Below are 25,140 nucleotides of genomic sequence, written 5' to 3' on the forward strand. Positions count from 1 at the left end.
TCCATGTATAAGGAGCCCTCATGTATAAGACACCCCCCCCCCCTTTTCCAACCCAAAATTAAGAAATTAATATTTTAAACATTTTGCTGGTTTTCCTCTTAAGGCCTTCTTTTTTGGCATCTGAAGGAATTGTTCTTTCTGTTTTCTCCATTGTCTGATCATACACTCGGTGGGAGGAGGTCCAAATTGTCACTCTGCAGCTCTATTTCCATGCTCTTTTTGCATAGCTGATTACATTCAGTTTGAATTTTGCAGAGTAAGACAATTGCTTACCAGTATTTATCTTTTTATTTTTTGACATCTTTATGGGCTCAGAATGCTTTGGTCCCTGTTGCGTCTGCACACTCTCTACCTCCACCTCCAATTTACAGCATCAGCTGACGTCAGTAACAATAAGGCTCGTGATTGGAGGAAGCCTGTTTGACGGGATATGGGCAGCTACGCACCTGTGCGGCTCCTTCCTTGGCCTGCTTCCATGTATAAGACACCCCTCAATTTTCACTCTAATGATTTTAGAAAAAAAAATAGCGCCTTATACGTGGAAAAATACGGTACTTATGTGAAGTTAGCACTGGGGGAAGGTTGAAATAAAACACAAGAGAGGTTGGGAGAATCTCAAGTGGTACACAGATTCACTCATGCCCTTTGTTTTTCAGTTAATGCTGGTCTCTTAATAGGTTCCTTGAAGGTAGTATCATCACCTGCTTTGTGTGTGCTCTAACTCCAGCTTAGTACCTGCATCACATGTTAGGAGATTAATTACTACTTGAGGAATGAATTTTTGCATAGATGAAAAAAAGTGAAAGGAAGAAGCATTTTGCCCTGACATCCGGAGCCTTATTGCTCTAGCTCATTAATTCTAAGAAGGCTTATTTTTTTAAAAAAAAATAACATTTCTAATATCAATTGCTTTTGGCCATGTAGCTATTGAGACCTAGTTGCTATTGCCTGTGCTTGCACACACACACAAAAAACCAACTTTAAAAAAGAGTGCCAGTAGCTTGGAAGAAAATTCCAGGGACAGTAGTGGAGTAACATTTCAAGATATACTGCATCAATAATGCTCTTGATGACACAAAGGACTATATTTTATAGGAAAACAGTCATCTTTGAGTTAAAATGTCATGCAGAACAGTTTGGACTCAAAATATCAAGAAGTTTGGGTAATAATCAATTTTTTTGCCCGCGTAATCTTTAATTGGTGGTCAAGAGTGGTATTATCATATCACCATTGCTCTTATGAGAGCCAGTTCAATAAGTATAAAATAATTTTTGTGCTAAGAAATCACTGAATTTAATTTGGCAAGTTTTTTTCTTAGTAATTTATAAAAATAGTGCAGTATCATTTTATAATCAATAAAATGAAGTATTATACATTTGTCTTCAGTTAACATATATGGCATATTGAGTCAATCAGAAAGAGGCATTCCTTTCTTTAGGCCAAAACAGCTTTTCAACTAGTTGTAAGGTGTGATGAGGAGAGCACAGGTTAGATCAGTTCCTCCCCACCAGATGCCTTTGGGAGGGGGAGACCAACACTACCATGTGGGGCAGCTTTGTTATCCCTCTGGTAATGTAACTTTAATAAAGAATAATTTTATCTTAGAAGTTAGAAGAGAGCATTATATATAGTTTTAGTCATTGTTGTCTAGCAGGGTTTAATTTGGATTGAGTCTGTCTAGGTCAATGACTTCATAATCTTTTTCAGAATAAAGCTCTGGCCATGTAGCATTCCAATCCCACTCCTAGGAACTTTGGTCAATTTCTGTAAGGAATGCCTGTCTTTGATGGTTGATGTAGATCTTCATATTTATGTTTTGGCAATATTTTTGTTTGACCATATACCCTGAGACTTCTTTTCACAGATTGTGTTAACATTTTAATTTTTACAACCTTACTTTGTCCAGCAGCAACTGAACCTAATTTACCCATTATAATTAAGATTATGAATACAATTAAGAATAATCTACTAAATTAATACTTTTCATGCATGACCTACCATAAGGATTCTGATAGGAAACTAATTGGAAACTATATTAGTTCCTGTTGTGGGAAACATTCAGGCTTATAGTAACATTAAGTACTTGGATTTCTAGATCCCTTCTAATTAACTGAAATGCATTTCTATTACGAATTGCAAGATTTATAATTTATATTTTGGTTTATAATTTATATTCAAATGTATCTAATTTTGAGTCAGATATCTTTTCCTGCTTATGATTCTTTTCTTCATCCCCATCCTCATTGTTTTATAGACAGAAGTGCAGTTTGTAGTAACCTGATCTCTAAATTGCTGTCTGGGAGCACAGGTAATTATAAGAGACTACAGGCTCAGTGCACGAAATTTGTGCACTGGTGGGGCGTGTCCCTCAACCCAGCCTGCATCCTCTCCAATCTGGGACCCCACAGGGATCGGGCCTAAACCGGCAGTTGGACATCCCTCTCACAATCCGGGACTGCTGGCTCCCAACTGCTCACCTGCTTTCCTGTCTGATTGCCCCTAATCGCTTCTGCCTGCCAGCCTGATCACCCCCTAACCACTCCCCTGCCAGCTTGATTGACGCCTAACTGCTCCCCTGCCAGCCTGATTGCCCCCAATTGCCCTCCCCTGCCAGCCCAGTCACCCCTAACTGCCCTCCCCTGCCAGCCATCTTGTGGCTGTGGGCTCCGCCGTCTTTGGGGGCAGAGCAGTCAATTAGCATATTCCCTCCTTATTGGCTGTGGGTGCCACTATCTTTGCAACAGTGCGAGGGTCAATTAGCATATTCCCTCTATTAGATAGGATTAGAGGGGAAAGTTGCAACTCAAGAGATTAGGAGAGGAAGTCAGGCCGAACCAGGATCTATGGTACCTGGTGGGAAAAATAATGTCTTTTAGTGCACACCTCCTTCTGTTTACTTCCTCCTGCAGCTTCTCAGAGTTTACCACAAACGTAATTTTCTAATGTTTTCTTAGAAGTGTGATGTGTTATCCATCATCCAGAAGAATCCATAGTGTTCTGTTACCTCTTACCTTACTACCTAAATAAAATACACAAACAAAAGGAGTTTAAACTGGAAGAATTTAGGGTAATTTATCACAGAGTTCCAAAATGTTAGAAATATTCCACTGTAATTGGGTATGTTGCAACTAAAACAGTGTACACGTAGAAAACATTTTGTGAATGAAAGGATTCGTTGGGGATTTTTATTGTTAGCCACATTTTTATATATCAATAAACTGCTTACATGGATTTCTTAAAATTTTGAAAAAACAAATGAACAAGATTGTTGTTTCTTTGGACCATTTCATTGCCATTAATTAGTTACCAAATCACAAAATGGTCAGGAGACATAAGTGGATGGAGTTCAATCATTTGCTTCTTGTTGTCAAATCTAATTTTAAAAGCTTGGAGGGGATGAGAATGAGCAGCAGTGGAACCTTGTATGGTTTTTAAATATCTGATTAAATTTGCTCTTTCTACCACTGCCCATTACTGATAATTAAAAGACAGTTATCCTTTTTTTTTCCTTGATTGGGAAAACCATTACCTGGTTCAATCTAATCTTTTCATATGATCTGAGATTCTAACAGTTCCTGTAATGCTGCAGGTTATTTTCCTGGGACACTGAGGGGCAAGTAGAATCAGTCACACATCATGGTTAATCAGTTCTAAAAGTTTATCTCATACAACCCTGTTTTCAATTAACGAAATAATCCAGTAAGCAGTGTTTTTAATATCTCAAACAGGGAAGATTCAAAGCTGGCTAACAATGAAATTTCCCGTTTTTCACTGGCAGGAACCCCAGCCCCATAATGGGGAAGTTCCCACCAGTGCGAAGGCCCCACATGGGGACTCCTCCCCTAGTGAGGAAATGTATCTCTGAAGAGGAGTCCTCCTGGCCATTGGGCCCACTGCCGCCCTGCCACGTGAGTACAGCAATGGCTTTGAGGACCTCAGCAATTTTTTCATTTCTTGGTGGCCATATGTCTGATGTGAGAATTAGCCAGACCCTCTCCCTTTTCACCCCTTAAACATTTCAGAAAAGGATAGCTAAACTTCCTTTTATCCCGTTGCTTATTTTTTGCAAGTTTAATAAAAAGAATTTAGATACGAGGTTAGTTAAGACTTAAGTGTAATTAGTGAAACAGTCTGTTGCTACCTGGAGTAGCACTGTTCAGTAGAACCTTCTGCAGTGATGGAAATGGTCTACTAGTATGTTTGTGCTTTCCAGTACAGTAATTACTGACCACATGTGACTACTGAGTACATTAAATGTAGTGCAACTAAGGAATTTAATTTTTAATTTTATTTCATTTTAATTAATTTAAATTTAATTCTCCACATGACTAGTACCTCGTAACTGGAGATTTAATGTTGCATGCCTGAGATATCCAGCCTCTTTGAACATTTCTACAAATGTACCTCTTTACCTCTGTTTATTTAATAACCCAGAAAAAAATCTCCTTGTATTGTATTATTATAAATATGATTCTCTAATAATAAAGAAATACTTAAGTTAAAAATTCTCATTTCAAAATTTATTCACCCATATTGCCCTTATGTAGTTTTAATTACTTTATGATATTAAGAAAATTTATTCAATCTTAAAATTATGAAGTAATATCTATTTAAATAATTCCAGCTTTATTTTCTCTTTACATGCTTTAATTTGCAACTTTAATATATATGTAGAAGTAATTACACACATTAAAATAGCTTTTCCACTTTATTATGCCTTTTTAATGAGACTATAAAATATCCTACATTAGTACAGTATGTGCAGTGCTATTACCAAACATTAAAATTTAGCATTTACTCATTACAATACAGTACTTATATGTTTCTGAGTTTGGTTCCAGTAGGTGGGTTACAGAAATTACAGATTTATAGTTTTAACTGCTAAGAGTAAACGTCCTTCCACTCTTGGTCTATCATTAGAAATTGCCTACATCATTGTGCTGTTATTAATTGCTTACATCATAGGACGTTAATCAGGAAAATTATAGGGGGTGGATATGGGAACTCTGTACTATCTTCAAATTTTCTGTAAATCCTCAAACTATTCTAAAATTTATTTTTTAAACTTAACCTCAAATTTTGTCATGTTCTCCATTTATTTTTTATTTTTATTTTTTGATTTTGAGAGAGAGAGAGAGAAACAAATATAGATTTGTTATTCCACTTGTATACATTCATTGGTTGATTCCTATATGTGCCCTTAGCAGAAATTGAACTGCATCCTTGGTGTATAGTGTCGATGCTCTAAGCAACTGAGCTGCTTGGTCAGGGCTTCCATGCTATTCGTTTATATTTCGTAATTTAGCTGTGTGTGCATCCAAAATAAAAGTTATTAGATCAGTAATGGATAGTGCTTATATAGTAAATTTATAAGTATTATTACATGGCATCTTCAGAATATCCTTGACAGAGCCTATTTAATAATAGACAAACATGGTAATTGACCGTACCTTCGCTATGCCTCCCATGGGCTAATCAGCATGATATGCAAATTAACCCAACCAAGATGGCAGCCGGCAGCCACGCAGCTGAAGCAAGCAAGAGGCTTGCTTGCTCCAGTGATGGAGGAAGCCAAGGTTTCCCGCCTGCCGCGGTTGGGCTCTGAGCTCCGAAAGCAATAAAGTTTCAATTATAGAAGCTAAACAAACCCCAGATACCTGCTTTCAGCAGGCCATGGCCTCAGAGCTGGAGCGAGCAGGAGTCCGGCTCTCAGCTCCAGTGACGGCAACAAAGTTTCAATTATAGAAGGTAAATAAATGCCAGAATTAAAAAAAAAAAAAAAAAAAGAGAGGTTGGGAGCTTCAGTCGCCGGCCAGCCTGAAAACGGCCCTCAGCCCCTCACCCAGGCTGGACAGGCACCCCAGTGGGGACCCCCACCCTAAAGGGGGTGTGGCTAGCCTGAGAACAGCCATCAGCCCCTCATCCAGGCTGGCCAGGCACCCAAGTAGGACCCCACCCTGATCCAGGACACCCTTCAGGGCAAACCAGCCGGCCCTCACCCGTGCACCAGGCCTCTATCCTATATAGTAAGAAAGTAATATGCAAACTGACCCTAACAGCAGAAGGCCTGGTAATGACTGGTCACTATGACACACACTGATTACCAGGGGGCAGATGCTCAATGCAGGAGCTGCCCTCTGATGGTCAGTGCGCTCCCACATGGGGGAGCTCTGCTCAGCCACAAGCCAGGCTGATGGCTGCCAGTATAGCGGTGGTGGTGGGAGCCTCTCCTGTCTCCTCAGCAGTGCTAAGGATGTCTGACTGCAGCTTAGGTCTGCTCCCTGCTGGCAAGTGGACATTCTCGAGGGCTGCCGGGCTGCCAGAGGGATGTCTGATTGCCATCTTAGGCCCAATCCCCTGGGGAGCGGGCCTAAGCCAGCAGGTGGTCATCCCCCAAGGGGTCCCAGACTGCGAGAGGGCACAGGCCGGGCTGAGGGACACCCCCCCCCCCCCCCCAGTGCACAAATTTTTGTGCACCGGGCCTCTAGTATTATTATAATTGTACAGATGAGGAAGCTGAGCTAGCGAATAAGAGTAATTCGACCAGGGTTACCTAGCTAGTAGAACAGCTGTGGGCAAACTATGGCCCGCAGGCCGGATCCGGCCTGTTTGAAATGAATAATACTAAAAAAAAAAAGACCGTACCCTTTTATGTAATGATGTTTACTTTGAATTTATATTAGTTCACACAAACACTCCATCCATGCTTTTGTTCCGGCCCTCCGGTCCAGTTTAAGAACCCATTGTGGCCCTCGAGTCAAAAAGTTTGCCCACCCCTTTAGTAGAACCAGGACTTGAATCCAGGAAGTCAGTGCTATTAACCACTACAGTATGTCACTTCTTAAGGAGTCTTGATTATGTTATCAGTGAAGCAGGACTAACTTTCCACTATAAGAAATTTGAAATAAAGTAATACTCTGGTAATAAATCACTTTTACCACTTGAAAAATATGGAATTATGCTTTATTTCTGTTACAGTGGTTCAAACTTTATTTTCATACAATGGTTAATTATTTTTATGAGTGAAGAATATGTATTCTCTTGAGAAATGTCTATATTAGTGGTGTTTTCAAAATTTATGGCTTCATTGAGACACACAATACAATATACAGATGATGTATTATAGAATTGTATACCTGAAACCTGTATAACTTTATTAACTAATGTCACTCCAATAAGTTTAGTTTTTTAAAAGGACAGTAACGAAGAATGAATAAAGAGGAATACCTAAAGAGTAGGGGAAATTGATGTGGTTGGTTATCTCATAAAGACAGGATTTTTATGAGACTTAAGTTTTTAAGAAGCTTAAATGTCTGGCATATTATTTTATTAAATTACTGCAGTGTTGTTTTACCATATGCCTATTACAGTGTTTTGTTTTACCATGTACCTGTTATTGTTATTCTTCCTGGACATTACATTACAGACCTTTGATTATTAAAATTTAAATTTGGGAAAAGTTGATGTGAATTTTCTACATTTCTTTGAAATGTTTTCATGGGGCTTGAAAAGTATTTTTTTGCCTGAAAATGGGGGATAAAAAAGATGGAGTTTATTGCACAATTCAAAAATTGTTGCAGATGGAAAAATTGGTTCACCTATTCATTTAATGAACACTATATGCCCATTGGTGTATTAACAGATTCCACATGCTATAACTACTGCTGCATGGATTTAACATTCATGCATTTACTTGTCAGCTAGAGATGTAATGCTAAATTCTTTAAGGGAACTTGAGAAAAAATAGGTGTAGACCTGTTGAATCTCAGAGGGAAGGTGGGGTGAGTGGGTGGGAAGAGATTAACCAAAGAATTTATATGCATATATTCCTAACCCATGGACACAGACAATAGTGTAGTGAAGACCTGAGCGGAGGGGGTTGTGGGGGTTAAGCTAGAGGGGGTCAACGTGGGAGAAAGGGGGACATATGTAATACTTTCAACAATAAAGGTCAATTTTTTAAAAACTAGGTGCCATTCTTACAGAATTCTTTTCTGCTGTGCACCAACAACAGAAAAGGAAGTGTTGAACCAACTGACAATTCTCTGTTGACTCTTGAAAATTATTTGAATTTGGAGGATGGTGCTTTCTTGCTAAGAATGTAGCCCATAATTAAGTAATTAAGATGTTACTTAATTCAATAGGGCGGAATTCCCTCCTGAGCTTATTATAGACTTGCTGGTTATCTCTTAAAGATAAACACCTGAGTAAATAGGATGTCAGCTATAAAATAACCTAGAAGTACAGTTTTCTGTCTTTTTAGTTTCACATTTCTGATATATTGCATATTACATAACATTACAATGTTAAGTCCAGGTACTTAACTTGTTAGAATTATGGGCTACTAGAACTTCAAGGGGAGAATAAGAGAGACATGTTTTACTTTTCTCAGTTTTGTGTTCTGTTTGGATTTTTTATAAGCAAATAAAATTTTTAGATGCTCATTAGCAGTTCTTAAATTTGATTGATTTTAATACCTTTAAACTGAATTTTATAATTTTCATAGTACTTATATGTAAAACTTATCATATATTTATCTTATTTACAGCAGAATTTCTATTAGAAAGAGCTTATTAATTATAGAAGAATAAAGCTTTGAAAAAGAATTGTTTATTTTAAATGATGCCACCCACAAGGGAGTCCCTATTTTAAATGGTGAGATCTGGGTTAGCCTTTTAAGGGCATCTCATATCTGAATGCTTTTCATCTGCCTTCTGACATCTGATTTAAATCTCATGTTCTACCTTGTGACTTCTTTAGTTCCATAAAGAACTTTAAGACAAATTATGGAATAAATTGCCAGAAAACCTAAGACAATAAAGTTATAAGCTAGAGGAAGTTAGCAAGCAGATGTAATGGGAATAAACATTCCTCATAGTGACTTCATTTACATACAGTACAATAAGAACTGTCACCTCATAAACTAGAAAACAGACTTTGCCCCAGCCTGCTATCTGGATAATCTGACAGCTCTCTTTCATATATGGGTGATGTGTGGGTGTGTTTACATGAGAAATAATTCTTTGTAAACACACATAGAATAACAACTCTCTTAAAGCTATATTTGAACTTTGTGAAAGTTTTCAGATACCACACTTTTTAAACTGCAAATGCGAACACTAAAATAAAGCACTATCTCTAAGTTTTGTACAGTATACTTTCTAATTTAGCTGCAATTGGACTGATTCTGAACATTGCACAGAAAATATTAGAAACATTTTTTGTCTAAAGAAAGGAAAAAGCTATTGCTTACATTTTGCAGTGTGCTTTGCTCTCTTAGGAGTGTCAGATTCTAAGGAGTCATTGAGGCCAAGTATGAAGACTTGGTTCCAAAGAAGTAGAACTCACTAAGGTGGCCCTGTATTTCTGCCATACCAAGGCCTATCCTTGCCAGGAACAGTTTAATTCAGGTTTTACTCTCTCCTCTTTCTGGGAGAAGACCAGAAAAATTAGGTTTCCACGGGCTTCCTAGCATGCAAAGTAATGGAGAACTGTCAACCGAAATATAATTAAGCTTTCGACTACCCAACTTAACTGTCAGTACCTAAATGTCCTACTAACTGCCAAGAGGAAATGCCCTTTGTGTCTACCAAGCAAGCACAATAAATGTCAGTAAATAAAAAAATAATTATGAGTTGTCTGTGGCTTATGTGCATTATCATTTGACAATTCCGATTCCATCTCAGTTTTTGCAAATGGTGTTTGATGATCTCCCTTTAGATTCAATTTTCCACCTTAATATGGGCTCACACTCCTTTAAACTAGCACATATCTGTGTTTACAAATTACTGACCTCTGTTATGTTTCAAAACCTGCCAGATCCTTTTTTTGTTTTTTAGATTAGCAAATTGCCCGTGGGAAATTTCCTAAGGGCCAACCTTGCCTCCTGTGAGTATTGTTCTTGAAATTTATTTTTCTTTGTTCAGTTATATTGTAGCTAATAGAACAAAATAATTTTTTCTTTCATAGCATTCTGTTCATAAGCATTGACAAGGCAAATGTAGCTAAGAAAGAGGAGAAATGCTAAGAGCAAAACTTATGACATTACATCTAAAAGTATTTCAGTAGGCATTAAACACTGCTTAATTGATAAATTTTAATTCTCCAACTTCTAATCATGAGAAAATAAGTTAGTGGTAAAAGAACCATAATGTTTTCACAAATGCAGACATGTTTGAAACATATGAAACATTTAAACCAAAATATGAAGAGGGGAAAAAGCTATTGCTATTTTTATAGTAGGAGAGCTATATAAACACCCCCAGGAACTCTGCAATAACCCTTGTATTGCTCTGAGTTCTGCTATCCAAATCCAGCATGTGAGCAAATTATTCGTGCCTCGGGCCATTTTAAGTTGTATGGGAAGTTTCTGGAGAAGAGAGCTATTGTAGAGAGCTGGTGTAGAGAGCTATTTTGCCTGTTTTAATTGCATATTCCTTAGAATTTTTGTGGTCTGTAAAAACCACAGACCAGAATGAAGTCCCCTTTGTCAGCATACTTTCTATATAATGAATTTAAGTATTTGTATTAGTTTTTAGTTTTAAATGTTGAAAAGGAAAAGAACAAATTTACTTTGTGCTAAACAGTTTTATTCTGAATAACTAAAAGTTTTAATTTCAAATCCTGCGAATTTGGGGTCGAGTGCTTATCTACATTTTCCAGATGAATCGCTGGGGGGGGGGGGGGGTGTTAAATGACTAAGCTGGCTGTCACAGTACATGGTGGTGCTAGGCAGCTTCAACTCACTAGATGACACTTGGGAGCTATTTTTATGATTTGGACTAGATGTGACTGGTTGGCACTCTTAGCCATTGAGCTACCTCTCGGAAGTCTTTTGACACACAGTTGGAGTTAGTGTGGAAGCCAGCTATGCAATACAAGATAAAGCACTTCAGAAAACACTGGAGTTCAATTCAGAAGACCTGAGTTCAAGTCTCTGCTAAATCACAACTACAGCCATGCACCATATAACAGGCCACATATACCATGATGATGCCATAAAATCCTAAAGGAGCTGAAAATTTCCAGTCACCTAGTTATGTTATTAGCTGTTGTAATGTCATTGTACAACACATTACTCACGTGTTTGTGATGATACTGGTATAAGCAACGTGCTGCTACTGTGCTGCTAGTTGTATAAAAATATAGAACATACAATTACAGTAGTAGGCTGCACCCTCTAGATCTATGTCAAGTGCAATCTGTAATATTTGCACAATGATGAAATTGCTTAATGACTCATTTCTCAGCATGTATCCTTGTTGTTAAGTGGCACATTACTGTACCTCACTGACCTTGTAGAAGTTGTTCCTTTTTGGCCTGCCATGCAGAATGCTATTGCAGAGGTGGTTTATTTAGCTTAATGCTCAGGCTCAAATCCTGGCTCTACCAGCTGTTTTCTGCTTCCTCAAGGCTCTCAAAAATCTATAGTAACTCACGGGGAACATGTTCTAAGACCACCAGTAGATGCCTGAAACTGTGGCTAGTGCAGAACCCTATATATCATTGTTTTTTCCTACACATACATACCTATAAATTAGGTAGAGTAGAGATTAACAGCAACTAATAATAAAATAGAACAATTATAATAATTTACTGTACTTGGTCTTCTTGTGATGATGTAATTTGATAAAATGCCCATGTGGTGAAATGAAGGAGATGCATGATATCGGCTAGTGATGTAGTGTTAGGCTATGATTGATTACCTTCTGACAATGTGTCAGAAGGAAGATGATCTGCTTCAGCTGATCCTGGATCATCGAGTCATAATGATGTCATTGGCTGGATGTCAAGATCAGATGATGTAGATGGTTAGAGAAATTTAATATTTTTGGACTCTAGTTGACCATAGATAACTGAAACCATGGAAAGTGAAACCATAGATAAGAGGGGACTACTGTCTGATTTTTGGTGTATGATAAGCCCCCCGGTCGCTGAGAGCAGCAGCAGCAGCAGCAGGTAATGCTGCTTATTGTTATTATTACGATCAATTAGATGTGTTTGAGATCATGCTGTAAACTGTATTGATGTATAATCAGGAGATAAAATATGTAGATACCAGAGTCCCAGTGCACAAAATTTGTGCACTCGTGGGGGATCCGGGGTGGGGGGGTCCCCTCAGCCCAGCCTGCACCCTCTCACAGTCCTGGAGCCCTCGGGGGATGTCTAGCTGACAGCTTAGGCCTGCTCCCCACTGGCCTAAGCTGGCAGTGGGACATCCTTCGTACTGCTGCAGAGGTGGGAGAGGCTCCCGCTACTGCCGCTATGCTCAGTGCAGCCGTGAGCCCTGTGGAAGCTCACGCTCCCCCTGGCTGAGCAGCACTCCCTCTGTGGGAGCACACTGACCACCAGGGGGCAGCTCCTGCATTGAGTGTCTACCCCCTGGTGGTCAGTGTGAGTCATAGCGACCGTCATTCTGCCACTCGGTTGATTTGCATATTAGTCTTTTATTATATAGTATACTAGTGGCCCGGTGCACGAAATTCATGCGGGGGGGGGGGGAGGGGGGCCAGGGAGGAGGTGTCCCTCAGCCTGACCTGCACCCTGTCCAATCTGGGACCCCTTTGGGGATGTCTGATGTCTAAACCAGCAGTCGGACATCCCTCTCGCAATCCAGGACTGCTGTATCCCAACCACTCACCTGCCTGCCTGCCTGATCGCCCCTAACCACTCTGCCTGCCAGCCTGATCACCCCCAACTGCCCCCCCCACCAGCCTGCTCGCCCCCAACTGCCCCTCCGTCGGCCTGTTCGCCCCAACTGCACCCCCCTGCTGGCCTTATTGCCCCCAACTTCCCCCCCTGCCGGCCTGCTCGCTGCCTACTGCCCTCCCTGCTGGCCTGCTCACCCCCTACTCCCGCCCCTCTGACCTGCTCAGCCCCAACTGCCCCCCCACCGGCCTGCTCGCCCCCAACTACCCCACACTGCTGGCCTGCTTGCCTCCAACTGCCCCCCCCCGCTCACCCCCTACTGCCCTCCCCTGGTCTGCTTGGCTCCAACTGACACCCCCCTGCTGGCCTGCTCACCCCCAACTGCCCCCTCTGGCAGCCTCATTGCTCCCAACTGCCCCCTCCACCCCCCGCCGGCCTGCTCGCCCCCAACTGGCCCCCTCTGCCGGCCTGCTTGTCCCCAACTTCCCCCACCACCAGCCTGATTACCCCCAACTGACCTCCCCTCCTGGCCTGATTGCCCCTAGCCCCATTCCTGGGTCGCTGGGCCAACCCAGGATAACCAGGCCTTCCAACCAGCTCTCTGGCCGGGTCCGTGTCTCCAGCTGGCACTGCCATCTTTGTTGTGTCAATTTGAATATTCCCTTCTTATTGGCTGTGGGTGCCGCCATCTTTATTGCGAAGTGATGGTTAATTTGCATATTACTCTTTTATTAGATAGGATAGCTATAATATAAGGTAGATGAGCATAAACTAAAGTTCTTTGATAATTATGGAAAAGAGAGATTATTTCCATCTGGGTTAACCATGGGAGTGTTCTTGGAATAGGTGGTTTTTGAACTTGGCCTTAAAAGATATTTAAAATTTGGACATGCCAAAGCTGAATTGAAAGTGGTGAAGGGCATTTCAAGGAGCAGCAAAAGCATGAACAAAATTAAATGTTTTATTACTAAGTTACTATATTGATATCAAGGAATCATTAAATTTCATTCATTATTTGGTCATATACCTATGTCTATATGAATATAGCCTACTGTTTTAGATACTGGAAACTCTTACAATATTATGTAATTCATAAAATACTCTTAATTTCCACAGACAATCAGTAAGATAGATTTTGTTATTTCCATGTTATGGTAAGGAAACTGAGGCTGTCTGAGCAGTGATTGATAGCAGGGGAGAACCAGTTTTTAAGCACTAAATTTCATGTATTTCACAGCAATACATTGCCTCTGTTACGGTAGAAACATTTTCAAGCCCATCAACCACATGGCCCAAGATTGCTTTTTTAAAATGTGTGCCATGTTCAGAGGGGCTGGAGAAATAGTTTAAGTGCCCCATGTAAATCCCGCACCACTGCTCTAAATGTAACCCTGAACCCACAGGTTGCTAGTGATAGTACTCAGAAGACAGCCACAAAGCAAGTGTCCTTATTAGTGTCCTTATTATCACGGTGTGTGGTCCCTGCTCTTTTTGCCACACTTAGCTGAAGTTTGCTAGGTAGCTTTGATTATAGAGTAATCGGTTCTTGATTCTTGACTCAGATATATTTCAAAAAAGAAGAAATAAGAATTTTTAATATATTGCTATTAGGAAATTTTTAATTTATAATCATTAAATAAGTAAAATAGGCATCTATTTATAGACCTTAGTACTGTGAAAGCAATTTTCTACTTATCCATTAGTATGATTTCCTTCTTAAATGATTTTTAATGTAGATCAAATATTATGACTTGATTAATTATTTACTTTAGTTTATGTAAGAAGCCACAAAAATTTGGGGTGTTTTGTTTTTAATCAAATAAATCTCCAAAACTGAAATTTCTAGTATTAGAAGAATACAGCCTATTTCCTATGTTGTGCTATTGCATATTTGTTATATTTTAAATGGGAGGCTAACATGTTTCTGCTTGATGTCTTGATTACATTGCATATTCTGAAAACCCACACTTCTCCAATAAAACTGTTACTTCAAGAGTAATATGACTATAAGAAGTGACATTTATATTAAATGTAATTTTCATGTACTATATAGGGTTTTCTGAAATTATAACAAACTGTAATTTCATCCAGTTCTGGGTGTGTTGTAAACTTGGGAGTGAACTGAAATGATTTGTCATAAATATACCACTATGGGATTTATTTGGAATACATTGTAACATATTTTTCACTTTTAATAATACAAGATTAGCATCATTCAGTATGAAGTATTATAGTGTTATACAGTATAATTCAAAAACGACTCCCTGGTGCTGTCACTGTATTGTATTGCTTTTTAACTTGATGTCTTCATTGCCTAACACTTTCTCTGCTTTTTATGCTGCTTATTCTCAATATTGCTAAGAATTATATGTGAATATATGCTTTTGTTTCTAATGTGTAGCTAGTCTCAACAACATCTGTTACCATTTTGGAAATGATGTAGTGCATTCAAGCTGCCAGTCTAAAATAGAGTGCAAGCTTAAAATGCTAATTCTCATTATGTGGTAACAAATTTCAGCGATGTAAATTTTTACTTTTAAAAGACCAATGAAGCCCTGGTCAGTTGGCTCAGTTGGTTGGAGCAATGTCTCATACAACCAAAGGATTGCAGGTTCGACAGTAGTAGTGCCCTAGGAGGGTGGCTCAGTTGGTTGGAGTGTCTTCCCATACACCAAAAAGGTTGTGGGTTCGATTCCTGGACAGGGCACATACCTAGGTTGCGGGTTCGATCCCTAGTCGGAGTTTGTTTCTTTCTCACATCAATGTTTTTCACTCTATCTAAAAATCAATAAAACCATATCCTCTGATGAGGATTAAAAACGAGTAAAAATGAAACACCAATGCATTTTCACCTTGACTTCTATTGATATGTCTACACAGGTGAATGATAATGTATAATTTAAAAAATACAGGTTCTCACAACTTTTATTTGCTATGCATGACCAACCTTGAGTCCTCAGGTTTCTCCACTCCAGCTCAGGAGTTCTGTGCTTTCCCTACTCCTGTTTGCTAGGCACACACCAGTCTAGGGAGGCAGGGGTGAGTGAGTGGGATTAGGGAGAGGACAAGAGTTAAGTGATACCTGATACTCCTACATTAAGGAAGGGACCAGACCAGTTCTTGACCAAATACCAACATGCATCCCTCATTATCTCTTACTAGAGGCCTGGTGCACGAAAGTTTGTGCACTGGTGGTGGGGGGGGGGGTGTCCCTCAGCCCCACCTGTCCCCTCTCACAGTCCGGGAGCCCTCAGGGGATGTCCTACTGATGGTTTAGGCCTGCTCCTTCTGCGGGAGGCGACCGGGCTGATCAGGGGAAGGTGCTACCTCCATCACCCCGCTGCTGCTGCCACTGCCAGCCGCAGTAGCTGTAAGGCCTGAGCTCATGGCTGCCTGAGCCCCGGGCCTCACAGCCACTGTGGCTTTGTCCGGACGGACATCCAAATGTACGTCTGGAAGACGTCTGCCCTAATTAGCATATTCCCCTTTTATTAGTATAGATACTCCCGCTTCTCTCTCCATATCAAAGATGAGTTCTTTTGCAGCATAGAGTAATTATCACAATCAGGGAATCTGGAGCAATTTAGCAGTGTGACCTTGAGCAGGTTACTTAACCTCTCTATGCCTCAGTTTCCTAGTTTGTAAAAGTGGATGGCATTTAATAGTACCTCATCACAATTAGGATGTAAAGTACATGTAACAGTTCTTAGCATATAGTAGACACATAAAAAATAGTAGTAGTAGTGCCCTGGCTGGGTGGCTCAGTTGGTTGGAGTGTCTTCCCATACACCAAAAAGGTGGAGGTTCGATTCCTGGTCAGGGCACATACCTAGGTTGCAGGTTTGACCCTCAGTAGGGGCAAGTACAGGAGGCAACCAAGTGATGTCTTTCTCTTTCTTCCTCTCCCCCTCCCCTCCCCCTTACTCTGTCTCTAAAATCAATAAACATATCCCCAGGTGAGGATTAAAAAATGAAATAAAATAAAGTTTTAAAATGTTACTATTAGTGATATTATAATAAAATATTCTTATTGAAAGTTAGGTGGTTATAGCTGTTTATGGGGGAAACTTGACATACACACCTAGAAGAGGCTTAATAAATGTTGCATTTACTGAATGTTCTATTACTAAAAGACTTGCCTTTTTTAATAAGTGTTTCTTGTTTATAATTTCTTCTCAGTCTTTTTTCCCCTTAAAACTTGAATTCTTTCAGTATACACCCTCATAAGGATGCTAAGAGAGAAAAGATGATAAACAACTAAACCAAACCACACTAAGGCAGGAATGACTAGAGGCCCTCAGAATGTTTTCTATTAAATCATAATAATTGGCAGAATTATAGGCATCTTGGAGCTAGAAAGGAAAAACTGAGCCTGAAATCTGGAAGCCCAAACCAGTTTACCTTCTCACATAAGAGGAGGTATTGCCATACTGTAAGTCATGAGATATCCAAGACTCAATTTATAGCCTATATTGATTCTTTTTTTAATGGAAGAGTAAATTAATTTTATTGACTGATGAAAAACTAAAGTGATAAGGAGTATGGATAGTAAACAATTGTGTTCTGCTGGAATTCTGCTTTTCTTTTCACTCTAAGCCAAAAGGACAAAAAATTATAGACTGTTAGTAAGCTAATTGTTTTACATATTTCTTCAACAAAAACTGCATAGCTTAGCAGTTGCTAGGAATAGTCGTAGCCTTCACCCCAGGTCTCATGAACATTTCGGCCATGACCTTCTGGGTCTCTAGATGCCAGATATCTGTAGAGAGGGCCCCAAAGTAGCTTCTTGATTTGATGAGTTGCTTTACCCTTCCTCATTGTTTCTCTAAAATTTTTGGCTGGCTTTTTAAAAATAGTAAAACTGCGTATTATTTCTCCTTAGTTAACACCCAACATGATAGAGTAACCATTGGCTATAGCATTATGTTTCAGATTTAACCCGTTTTAAGTTTATTCCAATATCCTATATAATAAAAGCCTAATATCCAAATTGTCCCCTTGACTGGGAGTTTGACCAGGGAGCTGAGCTGGCGGTGGCAGTGGCCGGGGGAAGGGAGGCACCCTAGCCGGCAGCTGGCAGCTGCTAGGGACCCAACTATGCATGAATTTTGTGCACTGGGCTTCTAGCAGTCATATAAACCCCTTCATGTGTAGCGATTGTCATTTATTGTAACATAGTATGGTCATCTCCTTTCAACTCAAGAGAATCAGAGGAATTAATTTTAGCCATTTTCATTAAGCCAGTTTTAATTAATATGTTAAAGATCATACTGTTCTCGATAAATTAAAATATACAGAACATACAAACTGTGACATTGGGCTGTTTGATACCTCTGTAAGTCATAAAGCCCTGACTTACATTTAGTAGAAAATCAACAACTCTGGTGAGGAGCTTAGCCTGGTAACAGCACAAGTGAACGATCACCTATGATAGCAATGAGGACAGTTTTTGAAGGGTAAGCCAGAACCCTACTGGTGAAGTCAACAATTTTGTCAGGGTATTTTGTATCATTCATGGTAGATTGGCTGTTTAATCTGTTATTTTAAGGTACTTACCATTTATTTCAAGGAGACAAATAAAGCCAATATCTTACCTTTAGTGAAAACACCTAAGTTACCCTGTTGTGTAACTGTAGTGACCTAGAAAAATTCTGCTGTAGAATAGTAAGCCAGTCTAGAAAGGACATCTGTTTAACATCTGAGTAACATCAACTTATTGACATAAATGTTTGCATTTATTTTTAGGCCCTTCCAAGCATAAGATACTATCCCAGAGCCTAATAAGGATGGAGATATAGATATAGGTATATATCTATAGAAAGAATTCATTTAGAAATTTTATTTTATTATGCTGAAAAATACTCTGTAAATTCTACTTAAATCCAAAGCAAAACAAATCAATGATAGCCTTAAATCAAAATTTAGTTACATAATATCCATGTCTTTATCTTAAAGTGTGTAACAAAAAAAAAAGTATAAGAGATGGAGTTGCATTTTGATTATACTTCTCCAGTTACTCTAATTGTGGGAAAACTAAATAACCTTTTTGAACTTTAGTTTTCTCATCCACAAAATGTGAATAATACTTGTACTGCTTATTTCTTAGAGTTTGTGGTGAGAATCAAATGAGATAATGTGTGAGAAAATGATTTGTTAATTACCAAGTGTTTTTCAAATGTATGTGAAGTCTCATATACAAATTATACAATTAGCAACATAGACTCTAAGACTGCAGCTATGTATCTGTGTCTTAGAAAATCACTTATAGAAAGCAAGTAACCTGAACTTTCATTAACACTGAAACTTTCATCTTAATTTTTCTCAAAGGGATGCTGCTTCATTTAACTGATAGCTAACATTTGTTGACTTCATTCTATTATTTCTACATATCTTATCATTTAATTCTCATAACAGTCCTGTGATAGAAGTAATGCTATCCCCATTGAGAGAACTGAAACAGAATTGCTTGAAGAATGCTTCAGTCTCACAGCCAATGAAGGGCAATGCCGAGATAGAGTCCAGGCAGTTCTGCTGGCTCTGCAATAGGCAGTTTGAATCACACTAAGTATAGTATAGTTCACTGCATATTAAAACTCTCCCAAAAGTTATAAATGCCCAGAAGACCTATTGTCATGAAATAATTGTAGAACTGATGAAACTGTAACTTTTACACAAAAGGACCCATTAGTTTTTACTAACTAATGGTGTCCGACAAATACATTACCTGACTTTTACATGAAAGTGCATGGCTCTGGCCTCTCAGAGATCACCAGTGGTTATGCAGGGGCCAAAGTGGAAAGCCTTTAGCCAGAACCAGAAATGTCAACAAAAGGAACCAGCTAACTCCTACCTTTACTTTTGCTGCTCCGCAGGCCACGCCTGTACAACTCTTTCCGTCCTTTTCATCTTCAGATGCTACTCATCCTCAGCTTTCCAGCTCAAACACAACTGACTTTTTTCCTTAATTGATGGCAAGTGTCATCAGATATTTAAAGAATTACTTTAGCCATTTTAATTGAACACCTATAAAAGCCCTCCTGAACAGGAGCTATCAAAGGAAAACTGTATTTGTTCATCTGTAGTTGATATTTATGTAGCATGCCTCACATTTTATAAACTTTCTGGTTTGACTAAGTTTCTAGTCTCAGCAATAGTGTGCATTAATGAATATGGGCACACATTCTTTAGAGTCAGGTAATTCTCATGACAATTTACGTAGTTAAAGAGGATTACTTTTTAACTATTCTCTTATTAGGAGAGCACCTATAAAAGTATGGTGTTTTACCATCAGAGGTATGCAGAATCATTACTGGTAGTACAGAAAAAAAATTTTTTGATTTATGATTACATATATTAATTTTAATTTATATTGAGATAGATGTTTAACTTGTACATCAAAGCCATGATTTTTATGATTTTTAATTGAGGCTAACCTAGGTGTGTATGTTTTTTAAAGGTTGCTAAAGTGTAGGTATTTTGCTTTTTTTAAAAAAAAATAGTTAATTTAAAGGAAACATTAAATGAAGGATACTACAGACATTTAGTACCTGAATAAGCAGGTATATATATAAATGATATGTGGAAAATATTGGCCTATAATATACATATGTAATTAGCTCACAGCTCACTTTCTACAGTGAAGTACTCTATAAGCAAAGCCTTGATGATCCCTACCTTTGTGACAGTCAATAATAAAAACTTGGGATTGATTATTCTTCGCGTTATAATAAACTTTTTACAGAATATTTTATCCTGTTTCAAAATAATAGTTAATCTCTGAGTCTTGTTTTCTTATTTTTCTTACAATGTACTTATTATTTACAAGCTCTTTTTCAAAGGGAGAGTCTCTATAGAGTTTACTATGATGTGTTTGCAAAATGAGTGCAAAGCAGCAATTATTTTTCTTGATAATTTAAATAAGATCTTACTGTAGAAAAGTTTAAGATAAAATTTCAAAGCAGTTTTTCCTTGAAAAAATTATTCATTAAGTAAAGTTGGCCACAAGGAATATGTAAGTGCTCTGTTAAATATGAAATATATGCTCCCTTGGGATTTCAGAGTAATTATTGGTCATATAAATACTTTATTACATGTGTTAATATATTTTTTCAATTTGGCTGCAAGGGAAACCTTTTATGTGTGTTTTCCCCTTTTTTGCAATGTTTGAAAATAATTTAAATTGAAGGCCTAATAAGATTTGTGCTTTGGTCAAGTTTTTGTTGTTGTTTTATCTATTGGCTTTAATTGAGAAACAACTACCAGAAATGGTGTGGTTTTTGGAATCCAACTAACATAGTTTAGAATACTGATCCTCTACTTGCTTGCCCTGTGACTTTGGGCAGGTTGCCTGACTGAGCCTCAGTTCCACCAACTGAAAATAGGCTTAATAATCCTTAATTCATGGAGTTGGAATCAAGATTAATGTGGAATACTATAAAGGGTTTAGTGCAGCATAGGGACAGAGTAAATAGATTTAGTAGCTATTAGTTTTATTTTCGGCAATCTACAATGACTCCATAAACTAGTCATGTGACTCTGATATTCATTGTATTTCTAGGCAGCTTTCTTTCCTCGAACTTGTCCTATAGTCTCCTTACTCAGGAGCTTTCTGGATTTTGCTACTCACCGACTGTCTGTTTTCAAGCCTTCTGCCTTGACCAATCCTTTCTGTCTATCCTGCATATCATTTGCCCCTCTTATTTCAGTCTTTACTACTGTTTTCTCTGGGATCCCAGTTGATAGTACTGTTTGTTTCTCTATTTCAAGTCTTCTCCAAACAGTAAGTACTCAAAGCAAAGTACTCCAATTATAAGTACTCAAGGGCAAAGACTGTACATTACAACTTTTCCAGTGTTACCCATAATTGTCTGGCATAATACCAGAAAAGAAAAATGACATTAAATCAGACCCATTGAGAAACTGGAAAAGTAATGATCGTGAAGCACGAGTATGGCAAATTCTGATACACTGAGTAGTACTTTACTCATAGCCGTCACTAGGAAGTAGTTAAGCCTACTTAATAAAGGGGGTTACCTAACTACCCAGTAATGGAAATCAATGGAGAAGAAGAAATATACAAAATCTCTGATGTTAGAAGACCTGGATTCAAATGTTATTACTCTAGTTGCACGACTGTGGGCAAGTCGGGTAACATTAGCTGTGAAATTGGGGAGATGGAAGGGGATGGGGAGCCAAACCAAACAACTAACAAAAAACTAAAACAGACCTGGGCTCTGAAGATTTAACTCTTGTCTCTGGAACTAACTGCATATGTGCTATTGATGAAGTCATGTATCTCTTGATTTCCTCTTTTCTAAATGATCATGATGAAATCAATCTCACAGGACTATTAGAGCATATGTGTATTGATGCCTGGTATTTTGTGGGCCCATACTAAATGTTATGTTTATTTTTAAATAAACCTTTATGCATCTATATTGCTTCAGTAATAAAATGGAGAACTTGAATTAGACAATCACCGAAATCACTTTGAGTTCTAACATTCTGTTAGTTTCCTTGGAGAGGAGATAATAGGTGAAGGCTGGATATTGTTATTTTTAAGCTCATTGGGGATTCCAAACCTACCTGTAAGAAACAGTTGCAGCTAATACAAAGAAAAAAATAAATACATCGAAATTACATAAGGCACTGATAAAATATATTTTCTTATTCACATTATGGCTTTGCCTTTATAGTCATACCAGTGGATATCTGTGGCATCTTCCCCTTGGGTTTTGATGTTCCATTCTGCCTATAAGAACTACCGTGCACTGGTAGGATGATCAAGTGCCTCAGTAATAACTTAAAGCAGAGTTGAACCTGTCAAGTTGACAGGCAATTCACTGGTAGAAGAAGAGCTATATTTTATAATACATATGTCAAGTTTGACTTCTCCTTAATAATGTACATGATTAAACAATTTCAAAGAGAATGTAACATTGATTCACTCCATTTTTCAGTGAAGAATTCTGCCGATTAGAAAAATATATATAATCTGTTGCCACTTCATGTTGTTGTTGTTTTTTACTTGAAATCCTCTGATTGCTGAAATAAACACAAAATCAGTTTTCTTTTCCTTCAGTATCATAACTTTTCTGTACACACAAATCTTGAATATTATCTCTTCTGACAGGTTTCTGAATACAGTGCCTATCTGACATGCAGCCACGTAGCAAATGCTGCAAGGCTTCGGTAGTACTAACCTGAACCCTCAGGTACAATAAGCTGGTATCTGTCAGGCAGGTTGGAAAACTTAAGAGCATTACAGTAATAAGCGGTTTCCTGGGAAGGCCATGCTTACCAGCAATCAAATGTGGAAATCCCAACTAATAGATTAGAACCACCAATATATCTTAAAATTGTATATCTTTAAATGAGTTTTTTCTTCTGTGCTCCACCCTGTCTTTTTCTGGTTTTCCAGTATTCCATTATGGTACTGCCCTCCGTGCTTCCTGAGGGACACACCATCTAGGGAAATGAAAATCTCTCTGCTTATACAGAGTCTACAGATACTGGTCTCTTTGATCCAGGGGACTGACAGGCAGGTCCATGGCTCTGACTTCATAGGTGTGTGGAATACTCTGGTGTATACCAGAATGTCTATCCTACCCAAGAGTCATGTCTTCCTCCACAAACCCTGATATTTAGGGGGTTGCCTTTATTTTTTCTGAAGTTATTCTGTAAATATCTTATTTATAACATGTCTAAGGGAAACTGAAATTCTAAGTAGATAAGACAAAGTAGAAAATCTAATTTGGTTGATGATTTCTGAGATTACTTTAAGCATGTGTAATTTTAGTTTAAAGTTTCACATTTGTTCTAAGTAAATAGTTAGAAAACTTAAGGACCACATTTGATACTGTAGTTGAAATTTTGGCAGCGAATAGTAAATGGGAGAGAACCAAAACTAGTTAAACACCATTAATAGAAGTGTAAAGGAATATAATACAGTCATGTACTACTTAACAACTGGGATACATTCTGAGAAATGTGTCCTTAGGCAATTTCATCTTTGTGTGAACATCATTGAGTACACTTACACAAACTAGATTGTAGAGTCAACTACACACCCATGCTATATGGTATAACTTATGCTCCCAGGCTGCAAGCCTGTTTGGCATATTACTGAACAAAACATGAGATTAAATCAGGCACAAGAGAAAATGATGCAATTAAGAGACATGGTAAACACGGCATACTGTGGGGTTTTTTTTGTTTGTTTTTTGTTGTTTTTTGGGGGGGGTTTTTTTTACCAATACAAAAGTTTATTTAACAAAAGTTCAATGTGAAAATGGACTGGACTCTATTTTTATATTGTAGTAAAACAGGTGCTGTGGAGAGGGGACATGGGGGAGCAGTTGATTTCTCTGGTAACTACATCCATTCTTCATACTCCTTCCAAGGCTTCTAACATGATGATACTATTTCCTCGTATTACCACCATTCCAATATTGTTCTGTTGCCCACCAGTTGCCATTTCCACACATTCATCTATCACAAGATTCATAAAGGGATCAAATTCCCGTAATATTCCTTGGACATGTCTGCCACCATTTAATTTCAGTGACAACTTCTTGTCCATAAACTTTTTTAACTCGGGAGGGTGAGCTTTGCTCATGGTGGCCAAGCGAGCTCAAAGATCCACGGCATACTGTTTTACAGCAAACTTTTTTAGTAAGTAAAAATAGTATACTCTAAAATAATGATTAAAAAGTATAATATAGTAAATATATAAACCAGTAGCAGTCACCTATTATCATTATCAAGTATTATGTAGCATACATAATTGTATGTGCTGTGCTGTTATATGACTGTCAGCATAGTAGGTTTGTTTATACCAGCAACAGCACAAACACACGAGTAATGTATTGCGCTATGATATCGTGACAGCTACAATATGACTAGGCAATAGGAATTTTCCAGCTCCATTATAATCTATGGGAGCACCATTATATATGTAGTTCTTCATTAACTTACCATTGTTATACAGTGCATGACTGTAAATGTATAGTTTCTTCGTAAGCTTTTGAAAAACGTGATTATATTGATAAAGATAGGGTTTTTTTGCCTGAACTCTGATTATGGTTCTTGGCCCAAATTATCTCTCTGAATATTAAATCGGTTTTATGAAAGTCAGTTCACTTCACTTTGGTTTTACCAGTTTCAAAATACTGATTTTGAAAGATATTTAATGGAAGTCCAGTGTCTATAGTAGATGCCCTTTTTTTAAAGTGGGGTGAAGAAAGGAAAACAGAAGTGCATATACACACAGAGACCCACATACATATACACATAAGTCTTCCATGGTTCCAAGAACTACTATTTGAAAATCACTGGTATTTTAGTACCTTCTTTTTAGAATGACTAGAGCTCCAATTTATAGTATTCTGAAGTAGACCTGGAGCAATAATTAGTTTAAAGTAAAAAATACAAACTTCAGGAAGATGATTACTGAAAGATGGTGGCAGCCATGGCATTGTTCTTTAATCTCT

General features: G+C 38.2%; 2 protein-coding genes across 2 annotated transcripts in view; one reads left to right on the forward strand and one right to left on the reverse strand.

The window, feature by feature from the left end:
- Positions 1 to 25,140, forward strand: part of LOC308529600 (ubiquitin-conjugating enzyme E2 E2) — a 240,282-nt gene that overhangs the window by 138,846 nt on the left and 76,296 nt on the right. The gene's annotated exons all lie outside the window — the stretch shown is intronic.
- Positions 24,036 to 24,266, reverse strand: LOC308529603 (small nuclear ribonucleoprotein G-like; the record flags this gene model as incomplete). Its single annotated transcript, XM_081105800.1, has 1 exon — positions 24,036 to 24,266. The coding sequence occupies one exon, from the start codon at positions 24,264 to 24,266 to the stop codon at positions 24,036 to 24,038; it is 231 nt and encodes a 76-aa protein (XP_080961926.1).

This window comes from Myotis nattereri (assembly GCF_964212035.1).
Source record: "Myotis nattereri genome assembly, chromosome: 14".
NCBI classification, from domain to species: Eukaryota; Metazoa; Chordata; class Mammalia; order Chiroptera; family Vespertilionidae; genus Myotis; species Myotis nattereri.